Raw genomic sequence first — 27,300 nt, 5'->3', positions numbered from 1 at the left:
GTGGCATGAGATTAGAGCTCACTGCATACCATGAGGTCCCACTTCCTGACCCGCGGCCACAGACCTGGCTCTGAGCTTTCTACCTGCTGATGTGAAGAGGAAAATCGGCCCCATGTAAGAGTCACTGTGTCTTTAAGGTAAACACAGCCCCACTGTTCAGGAAAGGGACAGTCATTCTTGGGAGACAGGCCAGAGAAGTGTTTCTCCCAAGTCCTTAATCCCGTAGTCTGAGCAATTTCATCACCTCCCCTTTCCACTTAACATCACCTGCTGGGACCTGTATTTTTCTGAGGCTAGAGAGGCTTATTTGGAGATTGCTAGCAATTTTCAGTGTCTGGAGGTAGAAGGGACAGTCATGAAGGAGACGCTGCTCTGCTCTTTGGATTTGGTTAAAATACCTGAGTGGACCTTTTGATTATGCATAAGGAAAGTTAAAGTTAAAATGGAACACTGGGAAGTTTGGGAAACAAAACTGCCCTGCAGAGTAACTGACAAGTCATTCTGCACCATGGGTAGCATTACGTCTCTGCTGAGTTTGCAATGATGGTGGTGATGAAGAGAATGAGGATGAGGATGGAAGCCAGGCTTTACCAGAAGAGATGAGTGGCCGGAACACCTGAACAGGGAGGACCTCGGAGACCTCGTCGTGAGCATGGAACAGGGACTCCAGACACATGTTTTGTTTCCAATTTGAAGCTTTCATTTTCTGCACTCTGGTCTTTGCTGGACTTGGGGATCTCAGGGGAGGGACCTAGCTGGATCCACAGCTGGGGGCACTGACTTAAGCAAATTGCCCAGATAGGCACTTTTGGAAAAATTTTAAGGTAATTAACAATCGTTACCCACCTATTGGCAGCGCAAACATGGTAAAAAGACAAGAGGAGTCATCAGTGAGGAAATAAGATGGGGATACAGCTAAAATGGGGGGTGCCCGTTCCGTGAGCACCCCGTCCTGCTAAACACCCTGCTCATCGGTGCTGCTGGATGGGGGGTCTACACTAGGGGGAAGTGCTGAGGGGAGTTGTTAGCAGACTGGGAGAGCCTGTGAAGCATGGCAAGTCCTGACCCTAAGAAGGAGAGGGTCGCCGTGGGGATCAGCGCTGCCAGGGCTGATTGTGGAAAGTGAATGTGTTCCACGGGCACATTTAGAAACCTTCCAGGGAAGGGAACCCAAAAAAGAACAGACTCTGCCAACTGGGCCACCAGGGGCTAGAATTATTACCCTCTGGAGAATCACTGTGAAATGCACTGTTTATACCCAAAGCTGCTGAAGTGGGATGTGGCCTGTTATTTTCTTTTTTTTGCGGTACGCGGGCCTCTCACTGTTGTGGCCTCTCCCGTTGCGGAGCACAGGCTCCGGACGTGCAGGCTCAGTGGCCATGGCTCACGGGCCCAGCCGCTCCGCAGCATGTGGGATCTTCCCGGACCAGGGCACGAACCCGTGTCCCCTGCATTGGCAGGCGGACTCTCAACCACTGCGCCACCAGGGAAGCCCATGGCCTGTTATTTTTTAAATAAACTTTTTGTTGAAGTGAAAAATACATGCGAGAATGGAAAAGTACACAAATCATGTGTGCAGCTTGATAAATTTTCACAAAAGAAACACACTCAAGTGACCAGCACCCCAATCAAGAAACAGGTCATCAGCTTCCTTTCTGTGTCCATGTCCCCTCACTAACCCACAACAAAATAATTTTAAATTCAAACAGGTGTGCCTTCAAGGTGACACCTTTTTATAGGTTTAATTTTTAGTTTTTATTCAAGTTATATATGAACAGTTTAACAGTATATATAAAATACTATATATTTTATACACCCAAGATTTGCTATTAAAAAAAGAGCATTCCCCAATCCGCTTATCTCACTCATGAAAAAGAAACTGTTTCAACAGGTTCAGCCAGTTTCTTGGGTGCCCACCCGTGTGAGTCTGTTAATATGCATGTTTTGCTGTTTCTTGATTTTTTTCAGTCTTAGGCATGATTTATTCACTTCTCTCTCTGGAGGATGGAGTGTTAGCTTCACTCCCTTTCTCGGCCCCAACCCCACACAGGACACCCCTCCCAGCTTCTCATCAGATAACTCTGGCGAGAGCAACCTTCAGTGTTTGCATTACTTTTACACTGCAAACACTATTCAGGGCCGAGGCATATAGCCAACTTTGCCTACTTTTTCTTTCCAGCACAGTTTTTGGGTTGTTTTTCCTAGAGTTAATAATGATCATTTTTATGCGTGCCTACTTTCCACAAATTTAACACTGATTCAGCTTCACACTTGGCCAGTTATCTAAATCTCCTCTCACAGAGTTCCTCTCTTGGGCTCTGTCTCGCAAGGCATGTGCCAGTGCACTCTCTCTGCACAGCTGGCATCCTGAGATCCCCCTCCTTGCCTCCTTCTCTCCTCCTCCCTAAATACCATGTTTCCCCCTCTGTGACTACCCCCTCATTTTGGCAGAATATCACTTCCAGGAGCTTCCTGAGAAAGGACCCCTGAAGGAAATAAACTTTTGGAAAACTTGCATGTCTAAAAAGATCGTTATTCTAGCCGGCCCTCGATTAAAGGTAGTCTTGCTGGATATAGACTTCTCGGTCGGAAATGAATTTCCTTAAAAGTGTGAATGCATCGCTCCATTGTCTTTTAGGTTTCTAGTGTTACTGTTGAGAAGCCTGGAGCTATTCTGAGTCCTGATCATTTTTGTGTGACCTGGTTTTCCTCTCTGAAAGCTTTTAGGATCTTGAATCGTTCCCAGTGTTTGAAGTTGCACAATGATATGTCTTTGGTGTGAGTTAACTTTTATCCATTGTGTTGGGTGCTCACTGAGCTCTTTCAATCTAAAAACTCTCCTCTATCAGTTCTGGGAAATTTTTCTGCATTATGTCACTGATGCTTCTTCCCCTCTGTTTCTTCTGCTCTATCTGGAGCTTTTATTGCTCAGATAGAGTTCTTGGCCTGATGGTCTTTTTTTCCGTCTCATTTTATTTTTGTTCTGCTTTTTAGAAAACTTTGTTTTACCTTCCAGGCTTCCTGTGGATTTTTCATTTCTACTCTCATAGTTTAATTTCCTAAGGCTCTTCTGTGTTCTCTGAAGACTCCTTTTTTTTTTTTCTTAATAAAATGTAGCATCCTGTTTTAGTTTCATGGTTGTGTAGCTTCTCTCGATGTTTTCTTCTCCACGCATATTCCCTGTTTCCTACAAGGGCTCCCTATCACCATGTGTTTGTTTTAAGCTCTATTGTTCATGTTAGAGGCTTTTCCATGGATGTCTGGAATCTCAGCTGTCTGCTCACCCTTAAGACTGGGGGCCCAAAAAGCTGGCTGGAGTGGAGCTTGTTGATGAGGGGTTACATGATTGACTGTGGGTTATTTGGGATGTGATTTGGCTGGATTGTTTCATCTAGGAATCCTCACTGTCAGTGTCTTTACATCTTTTCTCTTCACATCTCTTTTCTCTGAAGAGAAGAGACTCCGATTCCCCACACTCTTCTACTGTCTAGCCCGCAGGGTAATAGCCTGGCACCCTTCTGGGAGTCAAGTGGTACAGGCGGGCTGGGGTCTCAATCCTCAAGTCCATGTTCACTTAATCACCATGTTTTCAGTATGATGCACCTCAAAAAAAGAAACCTCCAATTTTTCCCCACGTTGGGGATGAGCAGTGGCCTGGTGGCACTGATCTGGGAAGGAGATCTGGTGGTCTGTGTCTCAGGAACAACTTTCCTCCAATCTTCTTTCAGGCCCTCCTCACTTCACTTCCACGCTGAGACAGCCACTCCCTCCAATTCCTGAGGCTTTTGCACGTGCTCCAGGTAGACTAGAGACCTGTTTTTTCCCTCACTATCAGCCCATTTTCTCTTTTCTCCACTCTATCAGACAGGCTGCCACCTGACCTTCTGCTTTCCAGCCTCCATATTTTACCGCTGTTCTCTTCTCTCCAAGTCTCCCTGTCCTTGTACATGTATGCCATAAAAATCTCTTATCTGATATTTTCTTAGTTTCAGGAATGAGTGAAAGCACGTAGGTGGTTCAACTGGCATTTTTAGCTGCAAGGCTCCCAGTGATTGATTTTTCAAATGGGAAACCAAGGCCCGGAGGAGGAAGGAGCATGGTGAGGTCCCAAAGAACCCAGCTCTCCCAAGTTCTCTTCTTTCAGAGGATGGAGGGACCCCAGTAGAGCCCCCAAACCTTAGAATTTGACTGGCTGACTTGGATTAAATGAAGAGAACTGATTTTGAGGTCAGATACTCCTGGGTATAAAAGCTATTCCTGCCACTTTTTACCAGTGTGACCTTGGGGAAGATACTTTCCCTCTCTGGGCCTCAGTTTTATTTGTAAAATGGGAACAACAATACTCGCAAGATTGTGTGTGCGTGTGTGCATGTGTGTGTGTGTGTGTGTGTGTAGCAAGGTTACTTTAAACATAAGTAGAGCGCCGGCATATTGCCCTCCAGAAATTTAATAGGTGTACATTAAATGTGAGTTCTCTTCTCCTTCCCCACGGAGCTAGAGATTGCGCCAGAGATGACAACAAAGCCTCCATCCCCAGGGCAGGGCCCCACCTGCAGCCACAGCCCTACAGCAGCCAAGGCAAGGTGGCAAAACTCTCACAAGCCCCAGCAGATCATCTGAGTTAGAGGGAGGCATGTTACCTCACCGGTCTATCAACATGCTGGAGAGCTTGACTTGGAAGGCAAACCTGGCTTATAAAATCCAAAGAAAGTCATGAGGAGCCTTGGGTCATGCCTATTTCCCTGGGATGCTTGGACTGGGCCATTCCTCACTGGTTTGCATCTTAGGACTAGTGATCCGAGATGACTCCTTCTTTAACATTCAGAATGATGGTGTCTTGGGACTTCCCTGGCGGTCCAGTGGTTAAGACCCCGAGCTTCCAATGTAGGAGGCACAGGTTCGATCCCTGGTCGGGGAACTAAGATCCCACATGCCGCGTGGCGAGGCCAAAAAGAAAAAAAAAAAAGAAAAAGAAAAACCAAAATGATGGTGTTTTTGAACCTGATGGAGCATTTAGTAGCGTCCGAAGTCATATGATAGGACTGTATCAATTCCTACCACGAATCATGTATTTATTCTTATTGGTTCCAGGGATCAGTTAAAAATCTTTGTCGTTTCAAATGCCAATGAATTAATAATATCAAATAAATATTGTTATTATTTATTGCGAGCTTAAGAATGTGACAACTACTATTCCAAATACTTTGTATTTAACTAAATTAAGCCCCATAACACCTCAATGTGATACTATTATTATGTCAATTTTACAGATGAAGAATTTGAGGCAGAGAGAAGCTGCATCACTTGTGCAAAGTTACACGGATAGCTAGGAAGTTACATATCCTGGATTTGAACCCCAGCAGTCCAGCTCCAGAGTCGACATTCTCAAAATGTATTTCCTGTCAAGAGAATATCTATTGAGCCATTAATATGTTCTAAGGAAATTGCGCTAAGTGGTTTATCTAGACCAGTGGTTTTCGGCCGGGGGCAATTTTGCCCCCCTAGGGCAGTGTCTGGAGACGTTTCTGGTGATCACAACTCTGGGTGGAGAATGTTACAGGCATCTAGCGGGTAGAGAGACCAGGAATGCTGTTAAACATCCCACAACACTCAGGATAGCCCGCACTAGGAATGCTTCATTCCTGTCACTTGACTCTTTCTTCCCCACCTTACTTTTATACTTTGGAAACTTTCTGTCTACAGGAAATTTGAAAGCATAATGTAATGAATACTGATGGATCCTTCACCTAGATCCACCAACGTTGAACATTTCCCCACATATGTTCTGTCTATCCCTCCCTCCACTCCAGTTCTTTCTCTCAGTAGGATGCCTGGTTCATAGCAAGCCCTCAAAGAATGATTACTGGAAAATGGTGGCAAAAGACGAAAACCTATCCCATATTCAAAACCAACAATGTATCATCGATCTGCTCATTTAAGACTGACACCATAATTTTTTCATTTTTCCCCCCCCGGACTTTTTTGGAATTAAGCTGCAGACATGATGCCACACATGTGTCTTAAAAACAGGACACTCTCGGGACTTCCCTGATGGTCCAGTGGTAAAGGATCCGCCTTCCAATGCAGGGGACGCGGGTTTGATCCCTGGTCAGGCAACTAAGATCCCACATGCCGCAGGGCAACTAAGCCTGCATGCCACAACTACTGAGCTCACGGGCCTCAACTAGAGAGCCTGCGTGCCACAAACTACAGAGCCCACACACCCTGAAGCCCACGCACCACAACTAGAGAGAGAAAAAACCTGTGTGCCACAACTAGAGAGAAGCCCACGCACCGCAATGAAGACCTGACGTGGCCAAGAAAAAAATACAGAAAATAAATTAAATAAATAAATAAATAACAGAACATTCTCCTACATAGCTACAACATCATTATGATAACTAAGAAAATTCTCCAATTGCCTGAGAATATCTTTTATGGCAGCTTTCCCCTCCACCCAGGGTCTAGTCAAGGTACAAACACTTCACTGGGTTTATGCTGCCATAGGCTTTTTTTTTTTTAAGTCTAGAACAGTTTCCCCTCTTTTTTTTTTTTTTTTTTTTTTTTTTTTGCGGTACGCTGGCCTCTCACTGTTGTGGCCTCTCCCATTGCGGAGCACAGGCTCCGGACGCGCAGGCTCCGCGGCCATGGCTCACGGGCCCAGCCGCTCCGCGGCATGTGGGATCTTCCCGGACCAGGGCACGAACCCGTGTCCCCTGCATCGGCAGGCGGACTCTCAACCACTGCGCCACCAGGGAAGCCCTCCTCTACTTCTTTGAATCTGAGTTTCACGAGCAATATTAATATCTCCCTCCAGGGCTCTGGTAAGAATAATGCTATACACTGAATTGTGTTCCACCCAAATTCATATGTTGAGGCCCTAATGCCTAATGTGATGGTATTTGGAGAAGGGGCCTTTGGGAGGTAATTAGGGTTAGATGAGGTCATGAGGGTGGGGCCCTCATGATGGGATTAGTGACCTTATAAGAAGAAACACCAGCAGCTTGCTGTTTCTCTTTCTCTCTCTGTGCCCCGTGAAGACACAGTGAGAAGTCAGGAAGAGGGGTCTCACCAGAACCCATCCATACTGACATCCTGACCTCAGACTTCCAGCCTCCAGAACTGTGGGAAAATAAATGTCTGTGTTGAAGCCACCCACTCTGTGGTATTTTGTTATGGCAGCCCCCAGCTGACTAAGATAGATTAAGTGCTAAAACCCTCATGATGATCTCTAGGACATTATTTGACCTAGAAATAGCTAATGAGTGTAATCCAGTTCTTTTCTATAATCTGAGATTGTTTTTTTTTTCTTGAATTGCCAAGGAACGGGGCGGGGCTGGGATAGTGAATAAACCACTCACAGTCCTCCTCCCAGACTAAACTTCTCAAAGACAGGGGTAGTGTTTAAGGACCCAGCCAAGCCACGGACACCCTGACACTGTGGCCTAATGCTGGCCCTTTGGCCCACAGTGCAGGTGTTGTTGGGACAGACGGAACTTATATGTTTGCAACTTATCACCTCTTGCCAGCTGTAAGACCCTGGGCATGTTATTGGTCTTCTCTAGGCTGCAGATTCCTTATCTGTTACAGGAGGATATTAACTGTGCTTGCCCACAGAACTGTTATGAGAATTAACTGAAATAACATATTCAGACTGCAGGCTAGCATGTAGTAAGCACTCATTAAACATAGGAAAGTATTAGTTATTAAAAAGAGTGGTAGGGGGCTTCCCTGGTGGCGCAGTGGTTGAGAGTCTGCCTGTCGATGCAGGGGACACGGGTTCGTGCCCCGGTCCGGGAAGATCCCACATGCCGTGGAGCGGCTGGGCCCGTGAGCCATGGCCGCGGAGCCTGCGCGTCCGGAGCCTGTGCTCTGCAATGGGAGAAGCCACAACAGTGAGAGGCCCGCGTACCGCAAAAAAAAAAAAAAAAAAAAAACAGTGGTAGGGACTTCCCTGGTGGTCCAGTGGTAAAGAACCTGCCTTCCAATGCAGGGGACGTGGGTTCAATCCCTCGTTGGGGAACAAAGATCCCACATGCCGCAGGGCAACTAAGCCCATGCACCACAACTACTGAGCTCACACGCCTCAACTAGAGAGCCTGCGTGCCGCAAACTACAGAGCCCTTGCGTTCTGGAGCCCGCACGCCACAACTAGAGAGAGAAAACCCGCACACCACTGCTAGAGAGAAGCCCGTGCACCACGATGAAAGATTCCGCATGCCTCAACAAAGATCCCACGTGCTGACGCAGCCAAAAAAATAAAAAATAAGAGAAAATAAATATTATTAAAAAAATTTAAAATTTCTAAAAAGTTAAAAAAAAAGTGGTAAATTACCAAAAAAAAAAAACACCCTCAACACATCAGAAAAGGTCAACGGGCTCCTTGAAAGCTACTGATCTGGCATCTCCCTATGTTGGGAATGAGGACTGGGGACCCTGGCACGCCTCTTCTCCTCCTGCAGAAACCAGGGAGACAGGAAATCTCCTCCACTCAGAAATACCGACAGCAGCGTATAAGCAGATGTACTGTGATACGTGTTATGAACAAAATAAACAGAGAGCCATTGCAGAGGCTAATGCTGGGGAAGGGAGTCTGTGGATGGGGATGTCAGAAGCAAACCTCTCAGAGGACATGACCTGAAGGAAGAGACTGGAAGGGTGAGAAGGAGCCAGCTGTGCAAACAGACCAATAGAAAAGCTTCCTAGGCAGGGGAGCAGCAATTCAAAAGCCCCAAGGTGGAAAGGTGCAGGGCAGGCGAGAGGAGCACGATGTACGTACTCAGCGCATCTGGAGCCTAGTGAATGAGAGCCTGCAATGAGGTGGGCGTGGCCAGCAGGGGCCTGATCACGTGTGACTGTGTGGGCTATGGAAAGAGCAATGGGACAAAATACACATAACATAAAACTTACCACTTTAACCATTTTAAAATATACAGCTCAGGGGCATTAAAGACATTCGTACTGTTGTGCAGCCATCACCACCATCCATCTCCAGAACTTTTTCATCTTCCCAAACTGAAACTATCCATTAACCAAGAACTCCCCACTGCCCCCAGCCACTGAAGGGCTTTCAATAAGAAGACAGGTAATAAGTCTGGCATTTTGAGATGACAAATGAATGAACGGAAATGGAATGAAAATGGTAGATGAATCATTGCAAAGCACAAGTAGGAGCCGGAAAACAGTAGAGAGGGTGGTGGTTTGGACAAGGAGTGGAGATGAACGAAAATAGGTAGCTCTGAGAAACGCTGAGAGGCAACAGAGGCAAGACTCAGTGTGGCCACTCCCTCTTCCCTGTAGTTGTGTTTGTGGGTGTCCTGGGGCGGGGGAGGTACTCACAGCTGACCTGGGAGCCCAGCTTGTGCTCCCAGACGGCGTGAAGCTGTTGATACTCCTGCTGCGCGAGCTCCAAGCGCTGCTGCTTCACCTGGTAGATCTCCTTTTGTGCACTCAGGGCCTCCTGGGCCACCACCAGGTAATCCTTCAGCATGTGCTCCTGCTCCCGCCGCCATTGTACCCGGGGATCCTCAATCTGAGTGGTTTCTAGAACAGACCCCAGAGACCCTAGGTTAGCACCTCACAAATGTCTGTTGAGTTGGTGGCCTGTAGAATCTACTACCAGAAAAGAAAAAGCATAATAAGTAGAAAATCACAATAAATGTGAATGGGTTAAACTTACCTATTAAACAACAGAGACTCTTCCTTTGGATTAAGCAAACAAACACACACACACACAAACCAGGATCAGTTTACAAACCTGAAGTCAGTCTGTCTGAGAACAGCCAGAGGAAGGGCCAGATATGAGTTCTAATCTAGACAGAGAGGCTCAACAACATTATAGACGCTTATTAAGGTCATTCGCTTTGGCAAAGAGTAAAGGAAAGTAAAATAACTGATATTTCAGAGGATATGAAGAAATACTGTGTTGGAAATGTAAATTAGAACAGCCTTACTAGAAGGTTATCTGACCATGAAAATCAAGAGCCTTAAAACGTTAACATCCTTTGTCCAATAATTTCTCCTGTAGTAATTTATTATAAAAAGCAATAAATTCAGGCAAAAATGCATTTGTACAAAACCATAATAATCATCAAGCACTTATTTAATGTTTACTCAATGCCAAGCACTATTCTAATTACTTTACATCTATTTACTCCTCCAATCATTACATTAACCCTACAGGGAAGATTCTTTTATTACCCCCATTAAACAAAAGAGAAAACTGAGACATAAAGAGGTTAACTGACTTGCTCAAGGTCACACAGGAAATAACTGCTCAAATAGGTATGCTATATTTACATAATACACTAAAACAGCCATTAAAAATAATGTCTTCGAAAAAAATTTAAAAAAAACCAGAAAGGTGCTTATGATATAAAAGTGAGTAGAAGTACTGGGTGCAAAACTGCATAAATAATTTTGTATTTATCAAAATACATATATACATTCTCAAAAAGATTAGGAGGAAACTTAACAAATTATCAACAGCAGATATGTCTTGATGGTAGGATGCCTTTTCTTCATTCTTTTTTTATTTTTTAAAATTATGTGTACAATAAATATGTATAGTGATAACTTGGGAAAAAGTCAGAAGACAAAAAAATTTTTTAAAAAGGGTAGCTGGCGGCTGAGCAGATGTCAAAGAGGTCAAAACCATGTCCAAGTATCAATGCCCATTGACTGTCAACTCCTCAGTCATTTCCCAGTTGGTGGGTGGGGTAAGGGGCAACTAACACACCGGAAATTGTATAATCACAGCCATATGGTGAATCCAGCCTGTAGATAGGTTTTGCTTAGCCCAAAGAACTTTATTAATTTTGAACTGATTACTGGTATGTAAAAACAAGGAGATTTATACATTAAAATCCCGATGTCTGGTTTTTCTTGATCATTCAGAAGATCTGGCCACTGTGGGTCCACAATTTATCTGCTTCATTCATTTATGTCATGTGTGTGGCTCCTGAGGGCTTTGAGTTTGTACCTCCTTCTGCAGTCCCTTTAGCTCTCAATCCTCCTGAATAGGCCCCCATGAGTATTTCCAATGAAAGAAAGAAGAGACGGGAAGAATAATCCAAGAGATAGCAGGGCCACATTCTCATGCCTGCCAATAATCACTGTGTTACAATGGGCAGGCTGCTTGACCTCTCTGAGTCTACTTTTCTAATTATAAAAGAGGATAATGGGCCCTGCCTCACTGCTTCCCAGGAAGCTGTAGTGTACTTACACCCAGGTAAAGTAAACAAATGATGGTGAGAGTAAAGCCAAAACTATTCAATTCTTCAAGCTCTCCTCCTCCCTTTTTCTGGGAAAGAAAACAAGGTGTGAAGATGGCCGGCAGGGGCCAAAAATTGCTTCCCACAAAGAAAGCTTTGCAACTCTTCAACCTAGTAAGATGGAGGAACACTTGCAAGAGAAGAAAAAAAGCGAGAGGAGAGAATTTACAAAGCTGGGCTGAAAGACTGTGGGGTCCCATTTCCCATCAGCAGATGTGGCTTCCCTCAGGGTTAGGGACTCCTGGGTTCCCCTCAGGGGTCCCGCACTTCTGGCTGACACGGGCCACAGAAAAGAAAAGAAACATGGCCAGGGTGAAGATGTTTTTTAAAGTTTGTCATATGTTTAAAAATTTACATTTTGGGGAAAAATATTGAAAAATACAAAAAAAAAGAAAAATCTCACAATTCCACCATTGCAAATTCGTAAAGTAAGAAATGAGAGTTTAAATCTCTCCAATCCTACATCCTAGAGGTAACTGCCGTTAGGAGTCTCACACACTAACAGATATTGCCCTATGATTATATACAAACCTGTTTATACATACATATCTACACACACACATTTATTTTTAATGTAAAGTGGCCCATGTCATGTATATTGGTCTGCAATTTGCTTTCATCTCCAAATGATATATCGTGTTCATTTTCCCTTGTAGGTACATAAAGATTTACCTCAATTTTTAATTTATCCTTTTTTTTCATTTCTACCACTGTTTTTACTTATTCATTTTTATTTTTTACTTACCTCAATCATTTAAATGGTTGCATAGTATTCCATGGTATGGTGCTAAGATTTATTTATGATAGGGCTTTAGTGGTCTCCCAGACCACTACCAGGAAACATCCGGATTGTTTTCAGTTCTTTTGCTACCACAACCAATGCTGTAGTGAGGATTCTTAAAAACATACTTCTATGAACGTGTGCTATTATTAATTCTGTAGTGTAAAAAGAGGAATTCCTTAAAAGAGGAACTACTGGGTCAGTGGGTATACACATCTTAAATTTTAACAGACACTACCAAATTATCATCCCAAAGGTTGTACCAATTTTTATCCTCACAGACAGCCTTATGAGACTGCCTTTTCCCCGAGACTCTCAGCAAAATTGCTTTAAAAAAAAAAAAAAAAGGTTGGTACTTCATCCAGTACACTAGGTCCACTCAGCATATTATAATTAGCTATGGAGCTTCAAAAAACAAAAATAAAAACAAAAGCCTGAATTCTGCCCCCAGAACACTTAACCTCAGAGTTTCCAAGAGTAGGGCCCAGGCATTGGCAGTTTTAAGCTTCGCCAGGTAACTAACTGCTGTGCAGCCCATGTCCAAGAACGCCTGTTTGCATAGTAAAATCACTGGGGGAAATTTTTTAGATCCCGATGCTCAGACCCCACCCCTGGACCAATTAAATCAGGATCTCTGGGGGTGGGAAGGAGGCAATGGTGACCCGCAAAGCTCCCCAAACAATTTCAACATATCACCTGCTAAGAGGTGACAACACGGGTGGGCTGAGCAGTCACTGAAGGTGGCAGGCAAGGCTGGCAGGTGCGATGCTGGGCTCCAGATAGAATCACCTGCCAGAGGGCTAGGTGAAATGCTGGGTCCCTGACAACTGCCCTGGGGCACCCCTGGATGGATCCTCCCCATGGTGCTCTGGGTTTAATTTGAGAGTGGCGCCCTCCCTTTGGAGGCCGCGCTCCTTGGAGCATAAAAGCACGTGAGAGGCTTAATTGAAGGCTGGCTTGGCTACCATTTTTGGTGACCCAGGCTTTCTTCTGTAGCACAAACCAACACGGACAGATGGATGCACAGGCAGACAAACAGAACCCACAACCCCACACCAGAACACTGGTTTCAACCTGGTTGCCTGTTGGAAATTACCCCAGAGATTTCCATTTAATTGGTCTGCAGTATTAAGTGGGCATCAATACACTGTTTAAATCACCTTTATTAAGGCGTAATTTAAATACAATGAAGCGCAATCGTCTAAAGTGTAGACTTGGATATGTTTTGACCAACGCAGACACCACAAACTACCACTTGTTATCAATGTGTAAATGGTTCCTTTACCCTGCAGTCCTGTGCCCGTCACTCCCACCCACTTCCTCCCTCCGGTTCTGTCTTAGAACCTCATGACAATGCAATCAAGCAGTACGTGCTCTTTGGATCTCACCTCCTTCACTTGGCATAAGGCTTTTGAGACTCATTTAGGTTGTATCAGTCGTCCATTTTTTGTTATTGTGGAATAACAGTCTATTGCATGAACACAGCATAATTCACTGTTTGATAAACTTTTGGGTTGCTGTTTGAGATTATTATGAATAAGGCTGTAATGAACATGCATGCACAAGTCTTTGCAATGTCTGCATTTTGCTTAGGTAAAACTATCTAGGGGTGGAACTGTTGGCTTGTGTGTTAATTATATGTTGAATTTTATAAGAAACTAAAAAACTGTTTTCCAAAATGGTTGTTCTGATTTACATCCTCACTAGTAGTGAATTAGAGTTCCAGTTCCTCCACCTCCTCACCAACCACTGGTACTGTCAATCCTTTTCATTTTAGTCATTACAGTGGGTGTATAGTCGTACCTCATTGTAGATTTAATTCCTATTTCCCTAATGACTGATTATGTAAAGCATATTTTTATGTGTTTCTTGGCCACTTGTATGTCTTCTTTAGTGAAGTGTCTATTTAAATCTTTTGCTCATACTTTTTATTGCGTTGTTGGGCTTCTTACTATTAAGGTGTAAGGGTTCTTTTTATATTCTTGATACGGATCTGCTGTCAGATATATGTATTGCAAATATTTTCTCCTTATATGTAGCTTGCTTTTTCAGTTTCTTAATGGTCTTTTGAAGAGCAGAAGTTTTAATTCAATGAAGTCCAATTATTACTTTTTTCTTGTATGCTTAGTGCTTTCTGTGCCTTGTCCAAAAAACCTTTGCCTACCCTAAAATCTTGCAGATTTTCTCCTTAGTCTCCTTCTCGAAGTGTTCTAGTCTTAGCTTTTTTTTTTTTTTTTTTTTTTTGCGGTACGCGGGCCTCTCACTCTTGTGGCCTCTCCTGTTGTGGAGCACAGGCTCCGGACGTGCAGGCTCAGCGGCCATGGCTCACGGGCCCAGCCGCTCCGCTGCATGTGGGACCTTCCCGGACTGGGGCACGAACCCGGCAGGCAGACTCTCAACCACTACGCCACCAGGGAAGCCCATAGTCTTAGCTTTTATGTTGAGGTCTGTGGTCCATTCTGAATTTATTTTTACATATGGTGTGAGGCAGGGGTAGAAGTGGAAATGTATTTTTTTTCACATGGATACCAGTTGTACTAACAACTCTTGAAAAGACTGTCCTTTGGGGACAGCTCCCTAGGTGGCCGTAAGGAGCTGTGCTAACTGCTGTTCATCCTGAACTGGTCACACTCTGAGGGATCCTCCCAAGACCAGCCGCTTCTGCTGATGCTCCACTTCCTTAAGTCCACCTCACCAGAATAGATAACTTTACACCTGGGCAGGTTCTTAGAGATGTCCTTGGCCAACTATTTTTGAGTTCTTGTTTTTATTAAAGCTAAACATGGACAGAGTTTAATCATTCAGCATGTCACGAACTCAGCTACATACAACATCATCCCTCTATCCCCTTCCCCCTCATGCCCCCTCTCCCCAAAATGCAGCTACTTCCAGTAAACATTTAGCCGACTGGGCGCAGCCATCATTGAGACCCAGTTCTTCAGCCTCCCCCAGGCTCCAAACCTCTACCTACAAACACACTCCACACTCACGCTCCATACAGCTCACACGTTCACCGCACTTCACACATCCCTCACCTCCCCGCCTCTACCCATCACACGCCTGCTTTCTACGCGCACCACACGCGCACCCACGTGACTAACACTATTGAATTCTCTAACGGCTTGAACGACAATTGTCTTAAAAACAGCTGAACATCTGGAGAACGTCCATCCTTGTTAGTATGGAAATGAATGCAAACGAAAAACAATGAAGTAACAGTTTAAACCTGTGATGAATTTATCGAAAAGTAACTAGCCCCATACTGACTGATGAAGGTATGAGAAAAATAGTACCCTTATTGCTGTGGCAATACAGATTGATACGATCTTTTAGAAATACTTATCAAACTAGGAAGAGGTACCACAAGTCTCACAAGTGTTCATAATCTTTCACTTAGCGATCCTACATTTGGAAATACAACTCCAGGAAAGTATCATAGAAGAAAAAAGCAATATGCGTAAAGATTCTTCCCTAGTGTTATTTATTTATAACAAACAAATGGAAAGGACCCACAAGGTCAGCAATAGGGGGGTATTATGGTACACTCATTATGTGTTAAAATGTATCAATACACCTATTTGATACATTAAAAATGACAAATATGAAGACTAGGCAGCATCTCTCAAATATTCATGACATAGTATGAAGAGAAAACAGCTGAACACACAACTTGATCACTGATTAAAACCATCTAATCATGCTGGATGTACACGGCAGTGGGAAAACTGAATACGGATAAATGAAATAATGAAAGAAGGTTATATCTTGGAAAGAGTTGTCCATATTTGCTGTTTCCAATGCCTCCCCTCCGTTGTTTTTTAGACTGACTCTAGTCAGGCTTTTGCCCCCAGTCCTTGTCCAAAGCTGCCCTCCAAGTCAGGGTCACCAGCGTCACAGGGGTTTGCTAAATCTATCGGTCAATTCTCAGTCCTCTTCGTACTTGATCTGTCAGAAGCATTTGACGGGGTTGACACCTCTCTCCTCGGTATGCCTCCTTCACATGGCTGCCAAGACACTCTCGCTTTCCTTCCCACCTTTCCGATCACTCCCCAGAATCATGACTGGTTTTCCTCTTCTCTGTACCTTCTCCTGTCTGAGGACCCCATGGCTCATTCTTTGATTGTCTTCTCTCTGTCTTGACTTATTCCTTTGGTGATCCCATCCAGCTTCATGTCTTTAATACTCTCTATATGCCAACAACTCCCATATACACATCTTCAGCCCAGATCTCTTTTCCAAACACCATATTCCTACATCAAACTGACCAGCGACATCTTCTCTCAGGTGTATAACAGGTATGGAAGATGCGACACATCCCAATGAACCCTTGGTCCTCCTTCCTAAACCCACTCCTCCTGCAGTTTTCTCCATCCAATAAATGGCAACTCCATCCTGCCAGCTGCTCAGGCCCAGAGAGGCTCATTTATCCCGTTCTTTCACACCCCATGTGCAATCTATCAGGAAGGCTTGTTGGCTCTGTCTTGAAAATACCTCCAGCTTCAGGCCACTTTTCACCACCTCTACCACTACGGCCTTGGTCTGGGGCACGGTCCTTTGTCACCTGGACTATTGCAATCATCTCTTACAAGTCTCCCTGCTTCTGCCCCTGTTCCACTAAGGTCTATTCTCAGCAAAGCAGCCAGAGTGACCCTTTTAAGACATAAAACAGGTCACACCACTCATCTGCTTAAAATTTTCCAATGGCTCCCATCGTGTTGAATAAAAGCCTGAACCCTTCAGGTGGACCACTGCCCACACCCTGCTGGCCTGATACCCTTCTCTCCGCTTCCTCACAAATTCTGCTATATGCACACCTGCGTCCTTGCCATCCCTCAAGCAAGCTAAATGTGATCACGCGGTGGAGTTTTCGTTCGATCAGCTCTCTCTACTTGAAACGCTCTCCCCACCTCCTTCAAGTCTTAGCTCAAATCTCATTTTCTCGACAAGGTCTTCTTCCTGAAGACCTTTACCACTCTCCTTGCCCGCCACCCACAAAGGCACCCCAGCACACCTCAGCCCCATGCTCTGCTTCCCCTTTTCCCGTAACACTGATCATTGTCTAATATACTACATAATCTGCTTACTTATTCCGTTTATTTTCTGTTTCTCCTGCCAAGATGAAAGCTCTGTAAGGATAAGGATCATTGCCATTTTGAACTCTCACGTACCCCACGCTCCCAGAACAGTGCCTAGAACACTGTAGGAGGTCAATAAATATTTGCTGAATGAATGAACGCTGGATGGTGGATTTAATTTGTTGCTCAATTCTACTGTGTCTAGAACTCTTAAGAGAGTAATTTCAGTCAGTGGACACACAGAGGATTGGTCTGAGCCCACAGCTCTGAGGGCTTGGGCCTCGATGGTCACACACATACCGCATCTGTATCACTGGCTCCGTCTGCGGAGGTGGTACCCTCCGTCCAATGAGAGCACCTTCCAGCCAAAAGAAAACCAGTAGCCCGATAGCTGGTAAAACTAGCAGAGAGAATTCTTCCTACTGTGATTCTCATTTACTCACCTCCCAACACATACCCCCATTTCTGCCATCATCCCCTCCAGAATAAACTCTGCCACTGCGTGATACTCCGTCCTTCTATCTCTCCAACAACTCCCAGAAGCACCTGAAAATCTCACTCCCACCATCAGATTTTAATGAGGGGGATGCACTCAGCGATTACAAACAGGAAAGGACTGATTAGGGGTCCTGTACATCAGTGTTTAACCCAGCATACCGTGCAGCCCTCCAAGCATTAACCTCATTCCCCATACATACTCAATTAGGCATATTTACTTCTCATTATCCCGTATGCAATCATGAATGCTAATAAAAACCTCGGCTACCACCAACAATGCAATTAATGCCATTAGCTGTCTCTCAGAAACTCTCCTATGCTTTGGTGCCAACAACAGTCTGCTCATTCACCCACTTGGTCGTGCGTTCATGCACGTATGCCCTTTTCTATGTAGCAAAGGTCAAGTGCACACCTACTAAGTGCCTTACCAGGCAAAGGCCTGGGACTAGACAGATGAATTAGACACTGTCCTGCTCTAGAAGAGCTAGTCTCAGTAGGTGAATGGTTATACTACAGAGCGATGAGGGGCACAGCAGAGGTATGACCAGGTGCTACTGAAACCCAGAGGAGGAGGTGGATGGAGAAGCCCGACTCCACTCCCAGCACCAGTTCAAATCCCAGCTCTGCCATGTTTTGACTCTGAGCATTGAGCAGTCGATTTCTACCTCTGAGTCCCATTTATAAGGTGGGGATAATCACCCTAGCATGCCACAGGGAAGCTGGGATGATTGAATGAGTGGTGTCTCTCCAGTTCCTCTCCCAGCACACAGCGCAGAGTACACGCTCAGGAAACAGGGACCACTGGGATCTGGTGCCCTAATCTCAACCTTCAGAAACATGCCTTTGCATCCCATTTTCCTCTTGCCTGAAAGGACAAAAAGGAATCCCACAGTTCAGAAGGTGGAGAGCGAGACAGAAACATCCTCTTTCCTCTGTACACATGAACAAATGGGGCAGCGAACTTCCGAGGACAGGAATAGTCTTGGCCGAGAAGGTGCGTGACAGATGAGGCCCAAATACACATCAACTCTCCCCAGCTGGGGTACCTCGACCTGGGTTCTTCCACCTGTCAGACAACATGCTTCTGCCTGTATCAACCTATGCCTCCCTCATAGTCAGAGAGACAAAGACACTAAGAATCTTCACTCTGGGTCAGGATACCTGGAGCACAGATACGATGTGAGGGTGGGCTGAACGGTGTGATGGGCTAGAGGCACATACACTCAGCCCACTCCATGACAGACACATACGTGTGCATGCTGGCTGCTGGGGACCTGCTTTGGGGGCAGTGACTGCTCCAAAATGGTCTGGCAATGGCAAGGACACATCTACCTTATATGAAAAAAATCTGTATGCATGGAAATCAATATAGGTAAAAAAGAAAAAAAAGAATCTATGTACATATACACATAAACACGCATGACTGGGAAATTTCTGGAGTGATACACGAGAAATTGATAGCAGTGGTTGCCTCTGTAAAAGCGGGGAGATGGGTTGTGAGAGGTGGAGTTTTCGATTCTATTTAAAATCCTTCTGAACTGTTATTTATATATGAGCATACATTATCTATCTATATCTAAATTGACATCTCTGTCTAACTCTATGTGAAACAAAACACAATCTGGCTTCATGAGTCCCTGCTGGTAGCTCTTCCAGACTTGGGGGGCTGGGCAGGAGGCAGAGGGATGGGCAGAGGGGATGGGAAGGGAGGACGGCCAGGAACTTACTGGTGTTGTGGTCTATGAAGTAATCTCCAACCTGTGGGTCGTACGCCTCTTCCCATCCCAGCGGCAACTCATCACTAATGCAGTCAGCAAAGGTGAGCGGTTTGGTGTACCTGGCAAGGGAGAGGAGAAACAGACTCCATCAGCCTACGGTCCCCAAGATCCCGCAACACGTAGGTGCTCTCAACCTCCCTGCTCCTCTGCGCTGGCCCACCAGATCTAGAAGCTTTGCACTGTGACACCAGCTCTGCTGTCCCCTGGGAAGATGAACGCATAACTGGAGCAGCGGGATGGGAGCACCTGGGAGGGAGGCGGGGAATGTGCTCGGCTCCCAACTTTGCCACAAACTGGGCAGTGATTTGAGCAAGTCACCTGCTTTCTCTGGGCCTCTGTTCCTGCACCTCTAAGTGAGGGGGGGTCACAGGAAAGGGCTCGAGGGTCAAGTCTTACTTCCGGACTCGAACTCCAGCCCTCTCTGGCTGCTCCTCCTGCAGTTCACTTGTCCACCACAGCCCCAGCCATCCCCCCGGCTCTAGCCCATGCCTGTCCTACCTACTTCCCCTCTGGAAAGCTAGCTAACTGCAGCATCTAGAATAGCAGATGTTCCCTCCTTGTGAGTTTGGCCGTATTTCTTTGCTTCCTGGGCCGATTCCCAAATGCCTGTACCCACTGCTGTCCTTCCCTGCAAAATCCAGGCCAAACTGATCTTTTAGCGATAACCACCCTCTAAGTCACCATATTGTGGGGAGTGAGGTGGTGGTAATCACCCAGTCTCGGTGGCTAAGTCAGATGGACAGACAGACAAATCACCCAGCTAAACACACACAGGTTTTTCAAGGCTGGAAAACACCATAAACCCTTGGTCAAGCACTTTAGCCAGCGTGCAGGGAGGCGGGAATCTAGGTACACAAAAGTCCGCCTGAACGGCGCCCCCAGACGGCCCCTTTGGGTTTTCCCCATAGCTGTATCTGCCTAAAATACATATTCTAATACTCCCCCTCTCCTGTCTGCTCCCAATCCCCTCCCAGTTCTGGAAGCCCGGAAGGCTCTGCTTCAACACTCCTTAGACAGATTGGCAAACTGACGTACAATGGGACAGGAGGAAAGATGAGTGAGACGGGGTCTAGGATTCCTGATCAAGAACTTCCCTCCAAGCCGTACGAAATGACTCTCCCATCTTGTGCAATCCCCTTCCCTCTTAAACCCACTCCAAATCAAGCTTAAAGCAAAGTATGTGGGGGAAAAAGAAACACTGAAAGAGCCCCTGGTGGGTAGACCTGGTGTGTTCATGGACCACTATATATCCAGGGTCTGGTAGGCTAATAAAAGTATCTATTGACTGAAGGAATGGATAGCCCCAAAGCTTCTGTTGGTCAGTAATTTACTGCTGTATTGTGGGAGACAAAGGATGAGGGCAGAGGCGTATATGATATGCAACAGACTAAGCCCTACCCAGTAAGGATTCAAGAAGTATCACTTACCAGCTGTGCGAGTATCGCACAGTCGCTCTCTGAGCCTCAGTACTTTTATCTGAAATGTGGGGATAATAATAACTCTCCAGGTTGTCAAGTCAAATAAAGTCATGTTTGTAAAAACATTTAGTGCAGAGGCTGGTGCAAATGAACGCTCAAAGAACATTCTTCTCTGCTTCCCAGAAGGGGAAACTGAGACTAAGAAAGATTAAATAACATTCTCGATGTCCATAACAATGACAAAGCTGGGATTTCAAGCAAGGCACTCTGTCCTCAGAGCCCCTGCTGTGAGCCGAAAGGTTCTCTTGAAAGTTGACATCTTCAATGCATCTCCTGAGCCCCTCGCAAAATTACGAGGCACCGTCTTGGAGTAAAAGAAGGAAGAGGTGGGGAAGACACAGGTGGTTTCCTCGGGTCAGAAGGCACTTCATTCAGGAGCACCTTTGCCAACCTGGATAAAGTTTCTGCAAAGCTGTCTTCAGTCCACTCCACCGCTCCACCCCAAGCCCCGCCCAGACTTCAGAAACAAAAGACCATGTCCCTCAGTAACTCCTCCTCTTCCTCAAACTACTGTAAATGATTTGTTCCCACTTCCTTATGGAGAAATGAAGACCAGTGACCAATGGCCAAATCTCATCCAACATCATTTCATCTAACACAGCTTTGAAAATGCCTCTGAAGGAAAACTCCATACAGAGGCATACTCCTCCACGGCAAGTGCCTCTATTACTGAGGACAGATAAATCTGGGAGGGAACAGGAATGCCTGAGCCAACCACAGTCAGACCTTTGTTACTGACTCATTCCTCTCCCTGGGCTCAGCCCTGAGAAGCCCCACCTGCCAGCCTGGCTGGGGAGATGGGAATATTGTTAGTTACACTTTGCAACCCAGAGAATCAAGAAGATAAAGATTCATCTCCTCTCCACAGCTCCCTGAATCCCTGTGTGGATCATTACCTTTCAAAATTCTTCCCTGGGGATGAATTAAATGATTTCATCAATGGTGCATCTAAGCAACAGAAGCCCCATGATCGGTGCTCAATAAATATTTGTGGAATGGGTGAATACAATAATGAATACCTAAGAACAAAAAAGAATGGTGTGTTCTATATTTTGCCAACATGGAAGGATGCTCTTAACACACTATGAGGAAAAGCAACATTGTTGAACAAGATATATACAATGGAATATCACTCAGCTGTAAAAAGAAATGAAATTGAGTTATTTGTAGTGAGGTGGATGGACCTAGAGTCTATCATACAGAGTGAAGTTAAGTCGGAAAAAGAAAAACAAATACCATATGCTAACGCATATATATGGAATTTAAAAAAAGAAAAAAAAAAGGTACTGATGAACCTAGTTGCAGGGCAGGAATAAAGAGGTAGACATAGAGAATGGACTTGAGGACATGTGGTGGGAGGGTGAAGCCAGGGCTAAGTGAGAGTAGCATCGACATACATACACTACCGAATGTAAAATAGATAGCTGGTGGGAATCAGCCGCATAGCACAGGGAGATCAGCTTGGTGCTCTGTGACCACCTAGAGGGGTGGGATAGGGAGGGTGGGAGGGAGGCTCAAGAGGGAGGGGATATGGGGACATGTGTATGCGTATGGCTGATTCACTTTGTTGTGCAACAGAAACTAACACAGTTATTGTGAAGCAATTATACTCCAATAAAGATCTATTAAGGAAAAAAAGCCACAGGATACTGTTACAGTATATGACATTTTGCCTAAAATATGTATATGTTTATAGAAGAGGAACTGGAAAGATATGCATTAAAATGCTATCTTGGTATAGGGATTTTAACATAATTTAACTTTTTCCTTTCTAATCATTTTTTTAACTAGTTTCTCTGTAATATTCCTGTATCAGCTGGAATTAAAAATATTTAATAATGGCTAAATCTAGGCCTAGAAAACAAGTTACGTACATATCATGTTCCTTCTCTGGGCCACAGGCACTCTTCCTCTATTTTACCAGTGAGAAAACACACCCAACGCCACAGAGCTGGCAAACACCAGAGGTATAACCTGAAGCCCCATTGCCTGACTACAGAACCGGAGCTTTGCTAATAAAAACTGACAAGACCAAGGGAGTCTCAGAACAATCTGGAACACAAAGGAAGCTATACCCAAGATACAGGTGATGAAGCTGGGCAGGGGGGAAATTTGAAGCAGGCAGAAGGTACCCCAGCTGCGTCCTGTTTGCAACTTCAGTATTCTTTCTATATCTTGGTGCAAAGCTACTCAATACACTGGGATAATGCACGACTGCTTCACGAAAAGACAGCTGTTTCACAGTTACCACGACAAGGGATTCACTGAGCTGTGTGTGTGAGGATGGGGACTGAGGGAGAAGCGGCAGGTCTAAAACACCCAAAATGCATCACTTTTCCAGAAAACCATTAACTCCACTGATTGTTCCAGCCTTGGACATCAAGAAGCCAGACCTGAAGTAAATGTTAGATACAAGTATCAGTAATGTACCCGACACTGGATATCCTACCGGGGCTGTGATGCTGATTCCTGCCTGCAGTGAACACAGACATCGTGCCCCACAGGGATAAAGAAGAGGGAATCCAGAGGACCCAATGTGAGACAGAGGGGGGCAAGAGGAGAAAGGAAGGCTTTGGGTTTGATATTCAGGCTTCCCTTCAAAGCGATCATGGAAAAAAAACCCAGAGGGCTGATATCCAGACTCCCAGAGCTCTTCCATGGGAAAGAGAAAAGCTTCTATTGGAAGACTATGCAACTTACAAGAAATCTGGACAGCGAGATTCTCTCTGGAACAAATGCCAAGAGGGAGATGAATTATTCAGTGTGCAGAGACGTGTCATTCAGAGAATAAGGATGAAGAGAAGCGTTTTTAGCTGCACAAGGATTTAAACACACACACACACACACATATATATACATGTGCACACACTCCTCTTCCCAGAGAGAGGAACTGTCCGTTTAAACCAGTCTCCCCTGGGAAACTGTGGGTGCTTCTCTGGCCTGCAGTGCTTCCCCTTGGGCAAGTGCCAAGAATGTGAGCTGGGAAGAGATGTCTGCTTTCAGATGTGGCCAGGACTTGGGGGCCTGCCTGCAACTCCCAGCCCCCAGCCCCTGTTGAAGCGATTCACCCCAGTCCAGCCCGGTACAGTCCCTTCCTCCAGCCTCCAAGTCCTGGGCTGCTGAAAACCCAGATCGCGAAATCAAATGACCCAAATGCCGGAGGGGTGAGAGGGAAGGAGGGAAGAGCGCCAAAAGAGAACTAGCTCTGCCTCTTCTTAATTACAAATCTCTGAAGGAACACAAACATTCCTGAATGTTTCACAACAGGCTCTCTTGGAAAAAAAGGGGCCCGGATGTGTTGCCTTGGAGACAGGTAGGGTTCTGTGGGATCACCTGTCCAGGAACGCAGGCCCCTCGTCCTCTTTCCAGCTCCACATCGCCACGGCTGGCATTCAGTATTCAGACAGCGCGTCTTTTCTAAGGAGGCAGCTCAGAGAAGGAGCAGAAAGCCTTTTGCCAAGTCTAACACTGGGTGGTGATTCTCTTGGGACTGAAGAACGCATAACATATCTTTCATGTTCCTAGTGCTTCCCGAGCAATCTGAACGCTTCCCACAGTAACCTCTTTATCGCCGTCCAGCGGGATGCTGGCCCCCCCAGACCGTGCTCTCTCCGAGGGCCAACTGGGCGGGATGGCTTTCTAAAGGGCCCTGCAGACTGCATGCCAAGAACTGTCCAAACTTTCAGCCGAACCTCTCCTCCCAGCCCAGGCACAATGGCCAGGCCGGTTCTTCCCGCCCCGGGGTGTTTCACACGCATAGTTCCCATAGCTCAGGATTACACAACTCCTGAGGACACGCCGCCACCGGACCTCGGCAGAGCCCCAGCGCTAAGCAGCCCACACCTGCAAGGCTGGGGTGGCCGGAAGAAAGCGCCATCTTTGCAATTCTCCTTCCTCCCTTTAATTCGGTCTGGTGCAAACACCTTCATTCATTCCTTAAACGAATCTGGGGATGAAAAAAAAATCACCATCTCATAGTTGGTGAGGACGGCTGAGCACATGAACCACAGCTGAATCGGAGCAAACACCCAGCTACAGAAGTGGACGAGACAGACAGGACCTTGCCCTACGCTCCCGTCAGGGAGACACCCCAACCAGAAAATGCATCCACAGGATCGTTTCAGAGACTCATAGTATTCAGAAAAGTACAACAGGGTAGTGGGATTACGTGTAAGGGTGGGGTGGGGCAGGGCAGTCAAGGGAAGCAAGGGAAGCTTCTCGGAGGAGGTGATCTTGGAGGGGAGACCAGATGGTGGGAAGCAACAGGAACAGCCAGTACAAAGGCTTTGGGTAGGGATGATGGTGTGAGGAACAGAAAAGAAAGCCGCATATCTTCACGTTATGAGTGATGGACTGGAGGTAGAGTGGGCAGAGGCTGGGCTTTTGGGGCTCTGGGGTCCCTGTTAAGACTTTGAGCGCCACCCCAGTGCCGAGCTGCAGAAGGTGACCCAGAGAGGCTCTCTGACTCACCCTCTCCTCAACTCCTTTCTCCCTCCTTTCAATCAGTCCTCCAAGCAACAGAATTTATTGCGTGGGCTTCCCTGGTGGCGCGATGGTTAAGAATCTGCCTGCCAATGCAGGGGACACGGGTTCAAGCCCTGGTCTGGGAAGATCCCACTTGCTGCGGAGCAACTAAGCCCGTGCGTCACAACTACTGAAGCCCGCGCGCCTAGAGCCCGTGCTCTGTGTAACAAGAGAAGCCACGACAATGAGAAGCCCGCGCACCGCAATGAAGACCCAACGCAGCCAAAAATAAATAAATAAATAAATAAATTTATAAATAAAAATTAAAAAATAAACTCAATCAGGCTTTAAAAAAAAAGGAAGAATTTACTGCATGGACAGTAAACAGACTGGTCCCACGCCAGACACGACGAGGGCTAAGACACTTGAATAAGCCTTGTTTCTGCCTTCGAGAGCAGAGGGTCTGGCCAGGCAGACGAGGCTTACACTGACAGCAGGGAGTGGCCCATCCCTGTGACAGTATGTATGGCGGTTCTGCTACCTTAGACTGTGAACCCCAGGCAATGAGAGGATGCAGGGATAGTTAATAAGATGCTAGGTCAGCTGTACAGATGTGAAAGACCAAGGGGGTGGGAGAAGGGAGAGACTGAGACGACGGGGTGTAGGCCGGGGAGGCTGGAGAAGGAAGTAATCCAGGGAAGACGGTGGTGGGCTTCACGGCTAATGGGGAGGCAGGGTAGTTGCTACCCACAAAGGCTGCGGAATTGATGCTGGGCTGAAACCCACTTTCTGCTTCGTCTACAACCACAGGTGTGTTACTTAACCTTGTTAGGAGTTTCCTTCTCTGTGAAACTTAGAAATTCCAATCTCATAGGGTGTTGCAGGGATTAAATGAGATAATCCATGTAAAGTGCTTAGCGCAGGGCCTGCCATGTAATAAGCCCTCAGTAAATGTGGGCTGTTAACAGCTGAGAGACTTCTGTGCTCTGTGCACCGTGAGAATTGTGTCATCTCTCATCTTAAGCTGGTCGGATATGTTAGCTACTATCATATCATCATCATCATCATCACTGTCCCCATTTTTCAACTCGAGAGATACGAGTGGTGGTAAAAGAAAAATCATAAGCTCTAGAGGGGTTGCAATGCAGGCGCCATCACTTACTCACTCTGTCCACTTGGGCGTGAACCCTAACTTGCCTGAACCTGCTTCTCCATCAGTAAAGCGGGGATGCTCAGAGTGACTACCTGTTAAAATGAGCTATGCTCGAGCCCACGGCACACAGGGCTCAACCAACATTACCTGTTCTTATCAGTTAGGGTTTATATCCCTTTCCATGATGAGGCAAAATACTTGTTCATGCTAATAGCCAATACGCCTTGCGCCGTATTCCACCGTCTCCTTTCCTGGACGACTTGGGACTGCTTAAGCTCTCTGGTTTTTTTTGCGAAATTAAACCAGAGAAAGTTAAGAGGTGACAGCGGGATTGGCTTTGGCTCTCAAAATTTGTTCTCTGAAGGAGGCATTTACAACCAGGAATTTCCAAGTTTTCTTTCCCTCACACACTTCCGTCCCTCTCCTCTCAAAACACCTGTCTAGACATTCTGGTTACTCGACCCCCAGACTTCCTTGCTTCCCTACTTTGGTAGGACTGGTTTATCCAGAAGCTTTCTTAGACTAGTCACTCCCTCTCACTCCTGGCATTCTCCTATGGGGAGGGAAAGTTCCAGACTGTTCCCCCTACCCCCTTCTAGTCTTTAACCCAGGCTTCCACACACCAGTGGCTAACCTCCTCCTGCTAAATCTTGCCTTCACTCTGGCCACCCCCCCCCCCGAACTGAGCTCTTGGGATCACACACCCGAGCCTTGGGCCTGTTCCCTTCCTTCGCCTCCATCCCCATGTCTTTATGCCTACTCATCCCTGGATGCCCTCCAGCTCACTGACACAGTGGTGT

General features: G+C 46.0%; 1 protein-coding gene across 1 annotated transcript in view; it reads right to left on the bottom strand.

The window, feature by feature from the left end:
• The window catches only part of WWC1 (WW and C2 domain containing 1), a 153,327-nt gene that overhangs the window by 56,364 nt on the left and 69,663 nt on the right, over nt 1-27,300 (bottom strand). The window contains exons 2-3 of the mRNA XM_082652472.1: nt 19,355-19,464; nt 9,340-9,543 (exon numbers count right to left, since the gene is read on the bottom strand). Coding sequence (XP_082508598.1) covers nt 9,340-9,543; nt 19,355-19,464 — 314 coding nt within the window. The remainder of the gene's footprint in view (nt 1-9,339; nt 9,544-19,354; nt 19,465-27,300) is intronic.

The sequence above is a fragment of the Grampus griseus genome (assembly GCF_964374135.1).
Source record: "Grampus griseus genome assembly, chromosome: 3".
NCBI classification, from domain to species: domain Eukaryota; kingdom Metazoa; phylum Chordata; class Mammalia; order Artiodactyla; family Delphinidae; genus Grampus; species Grampus griseus.
This window is presented reverse-complemented; position numbering and strand designations above follow the sequence as displayed.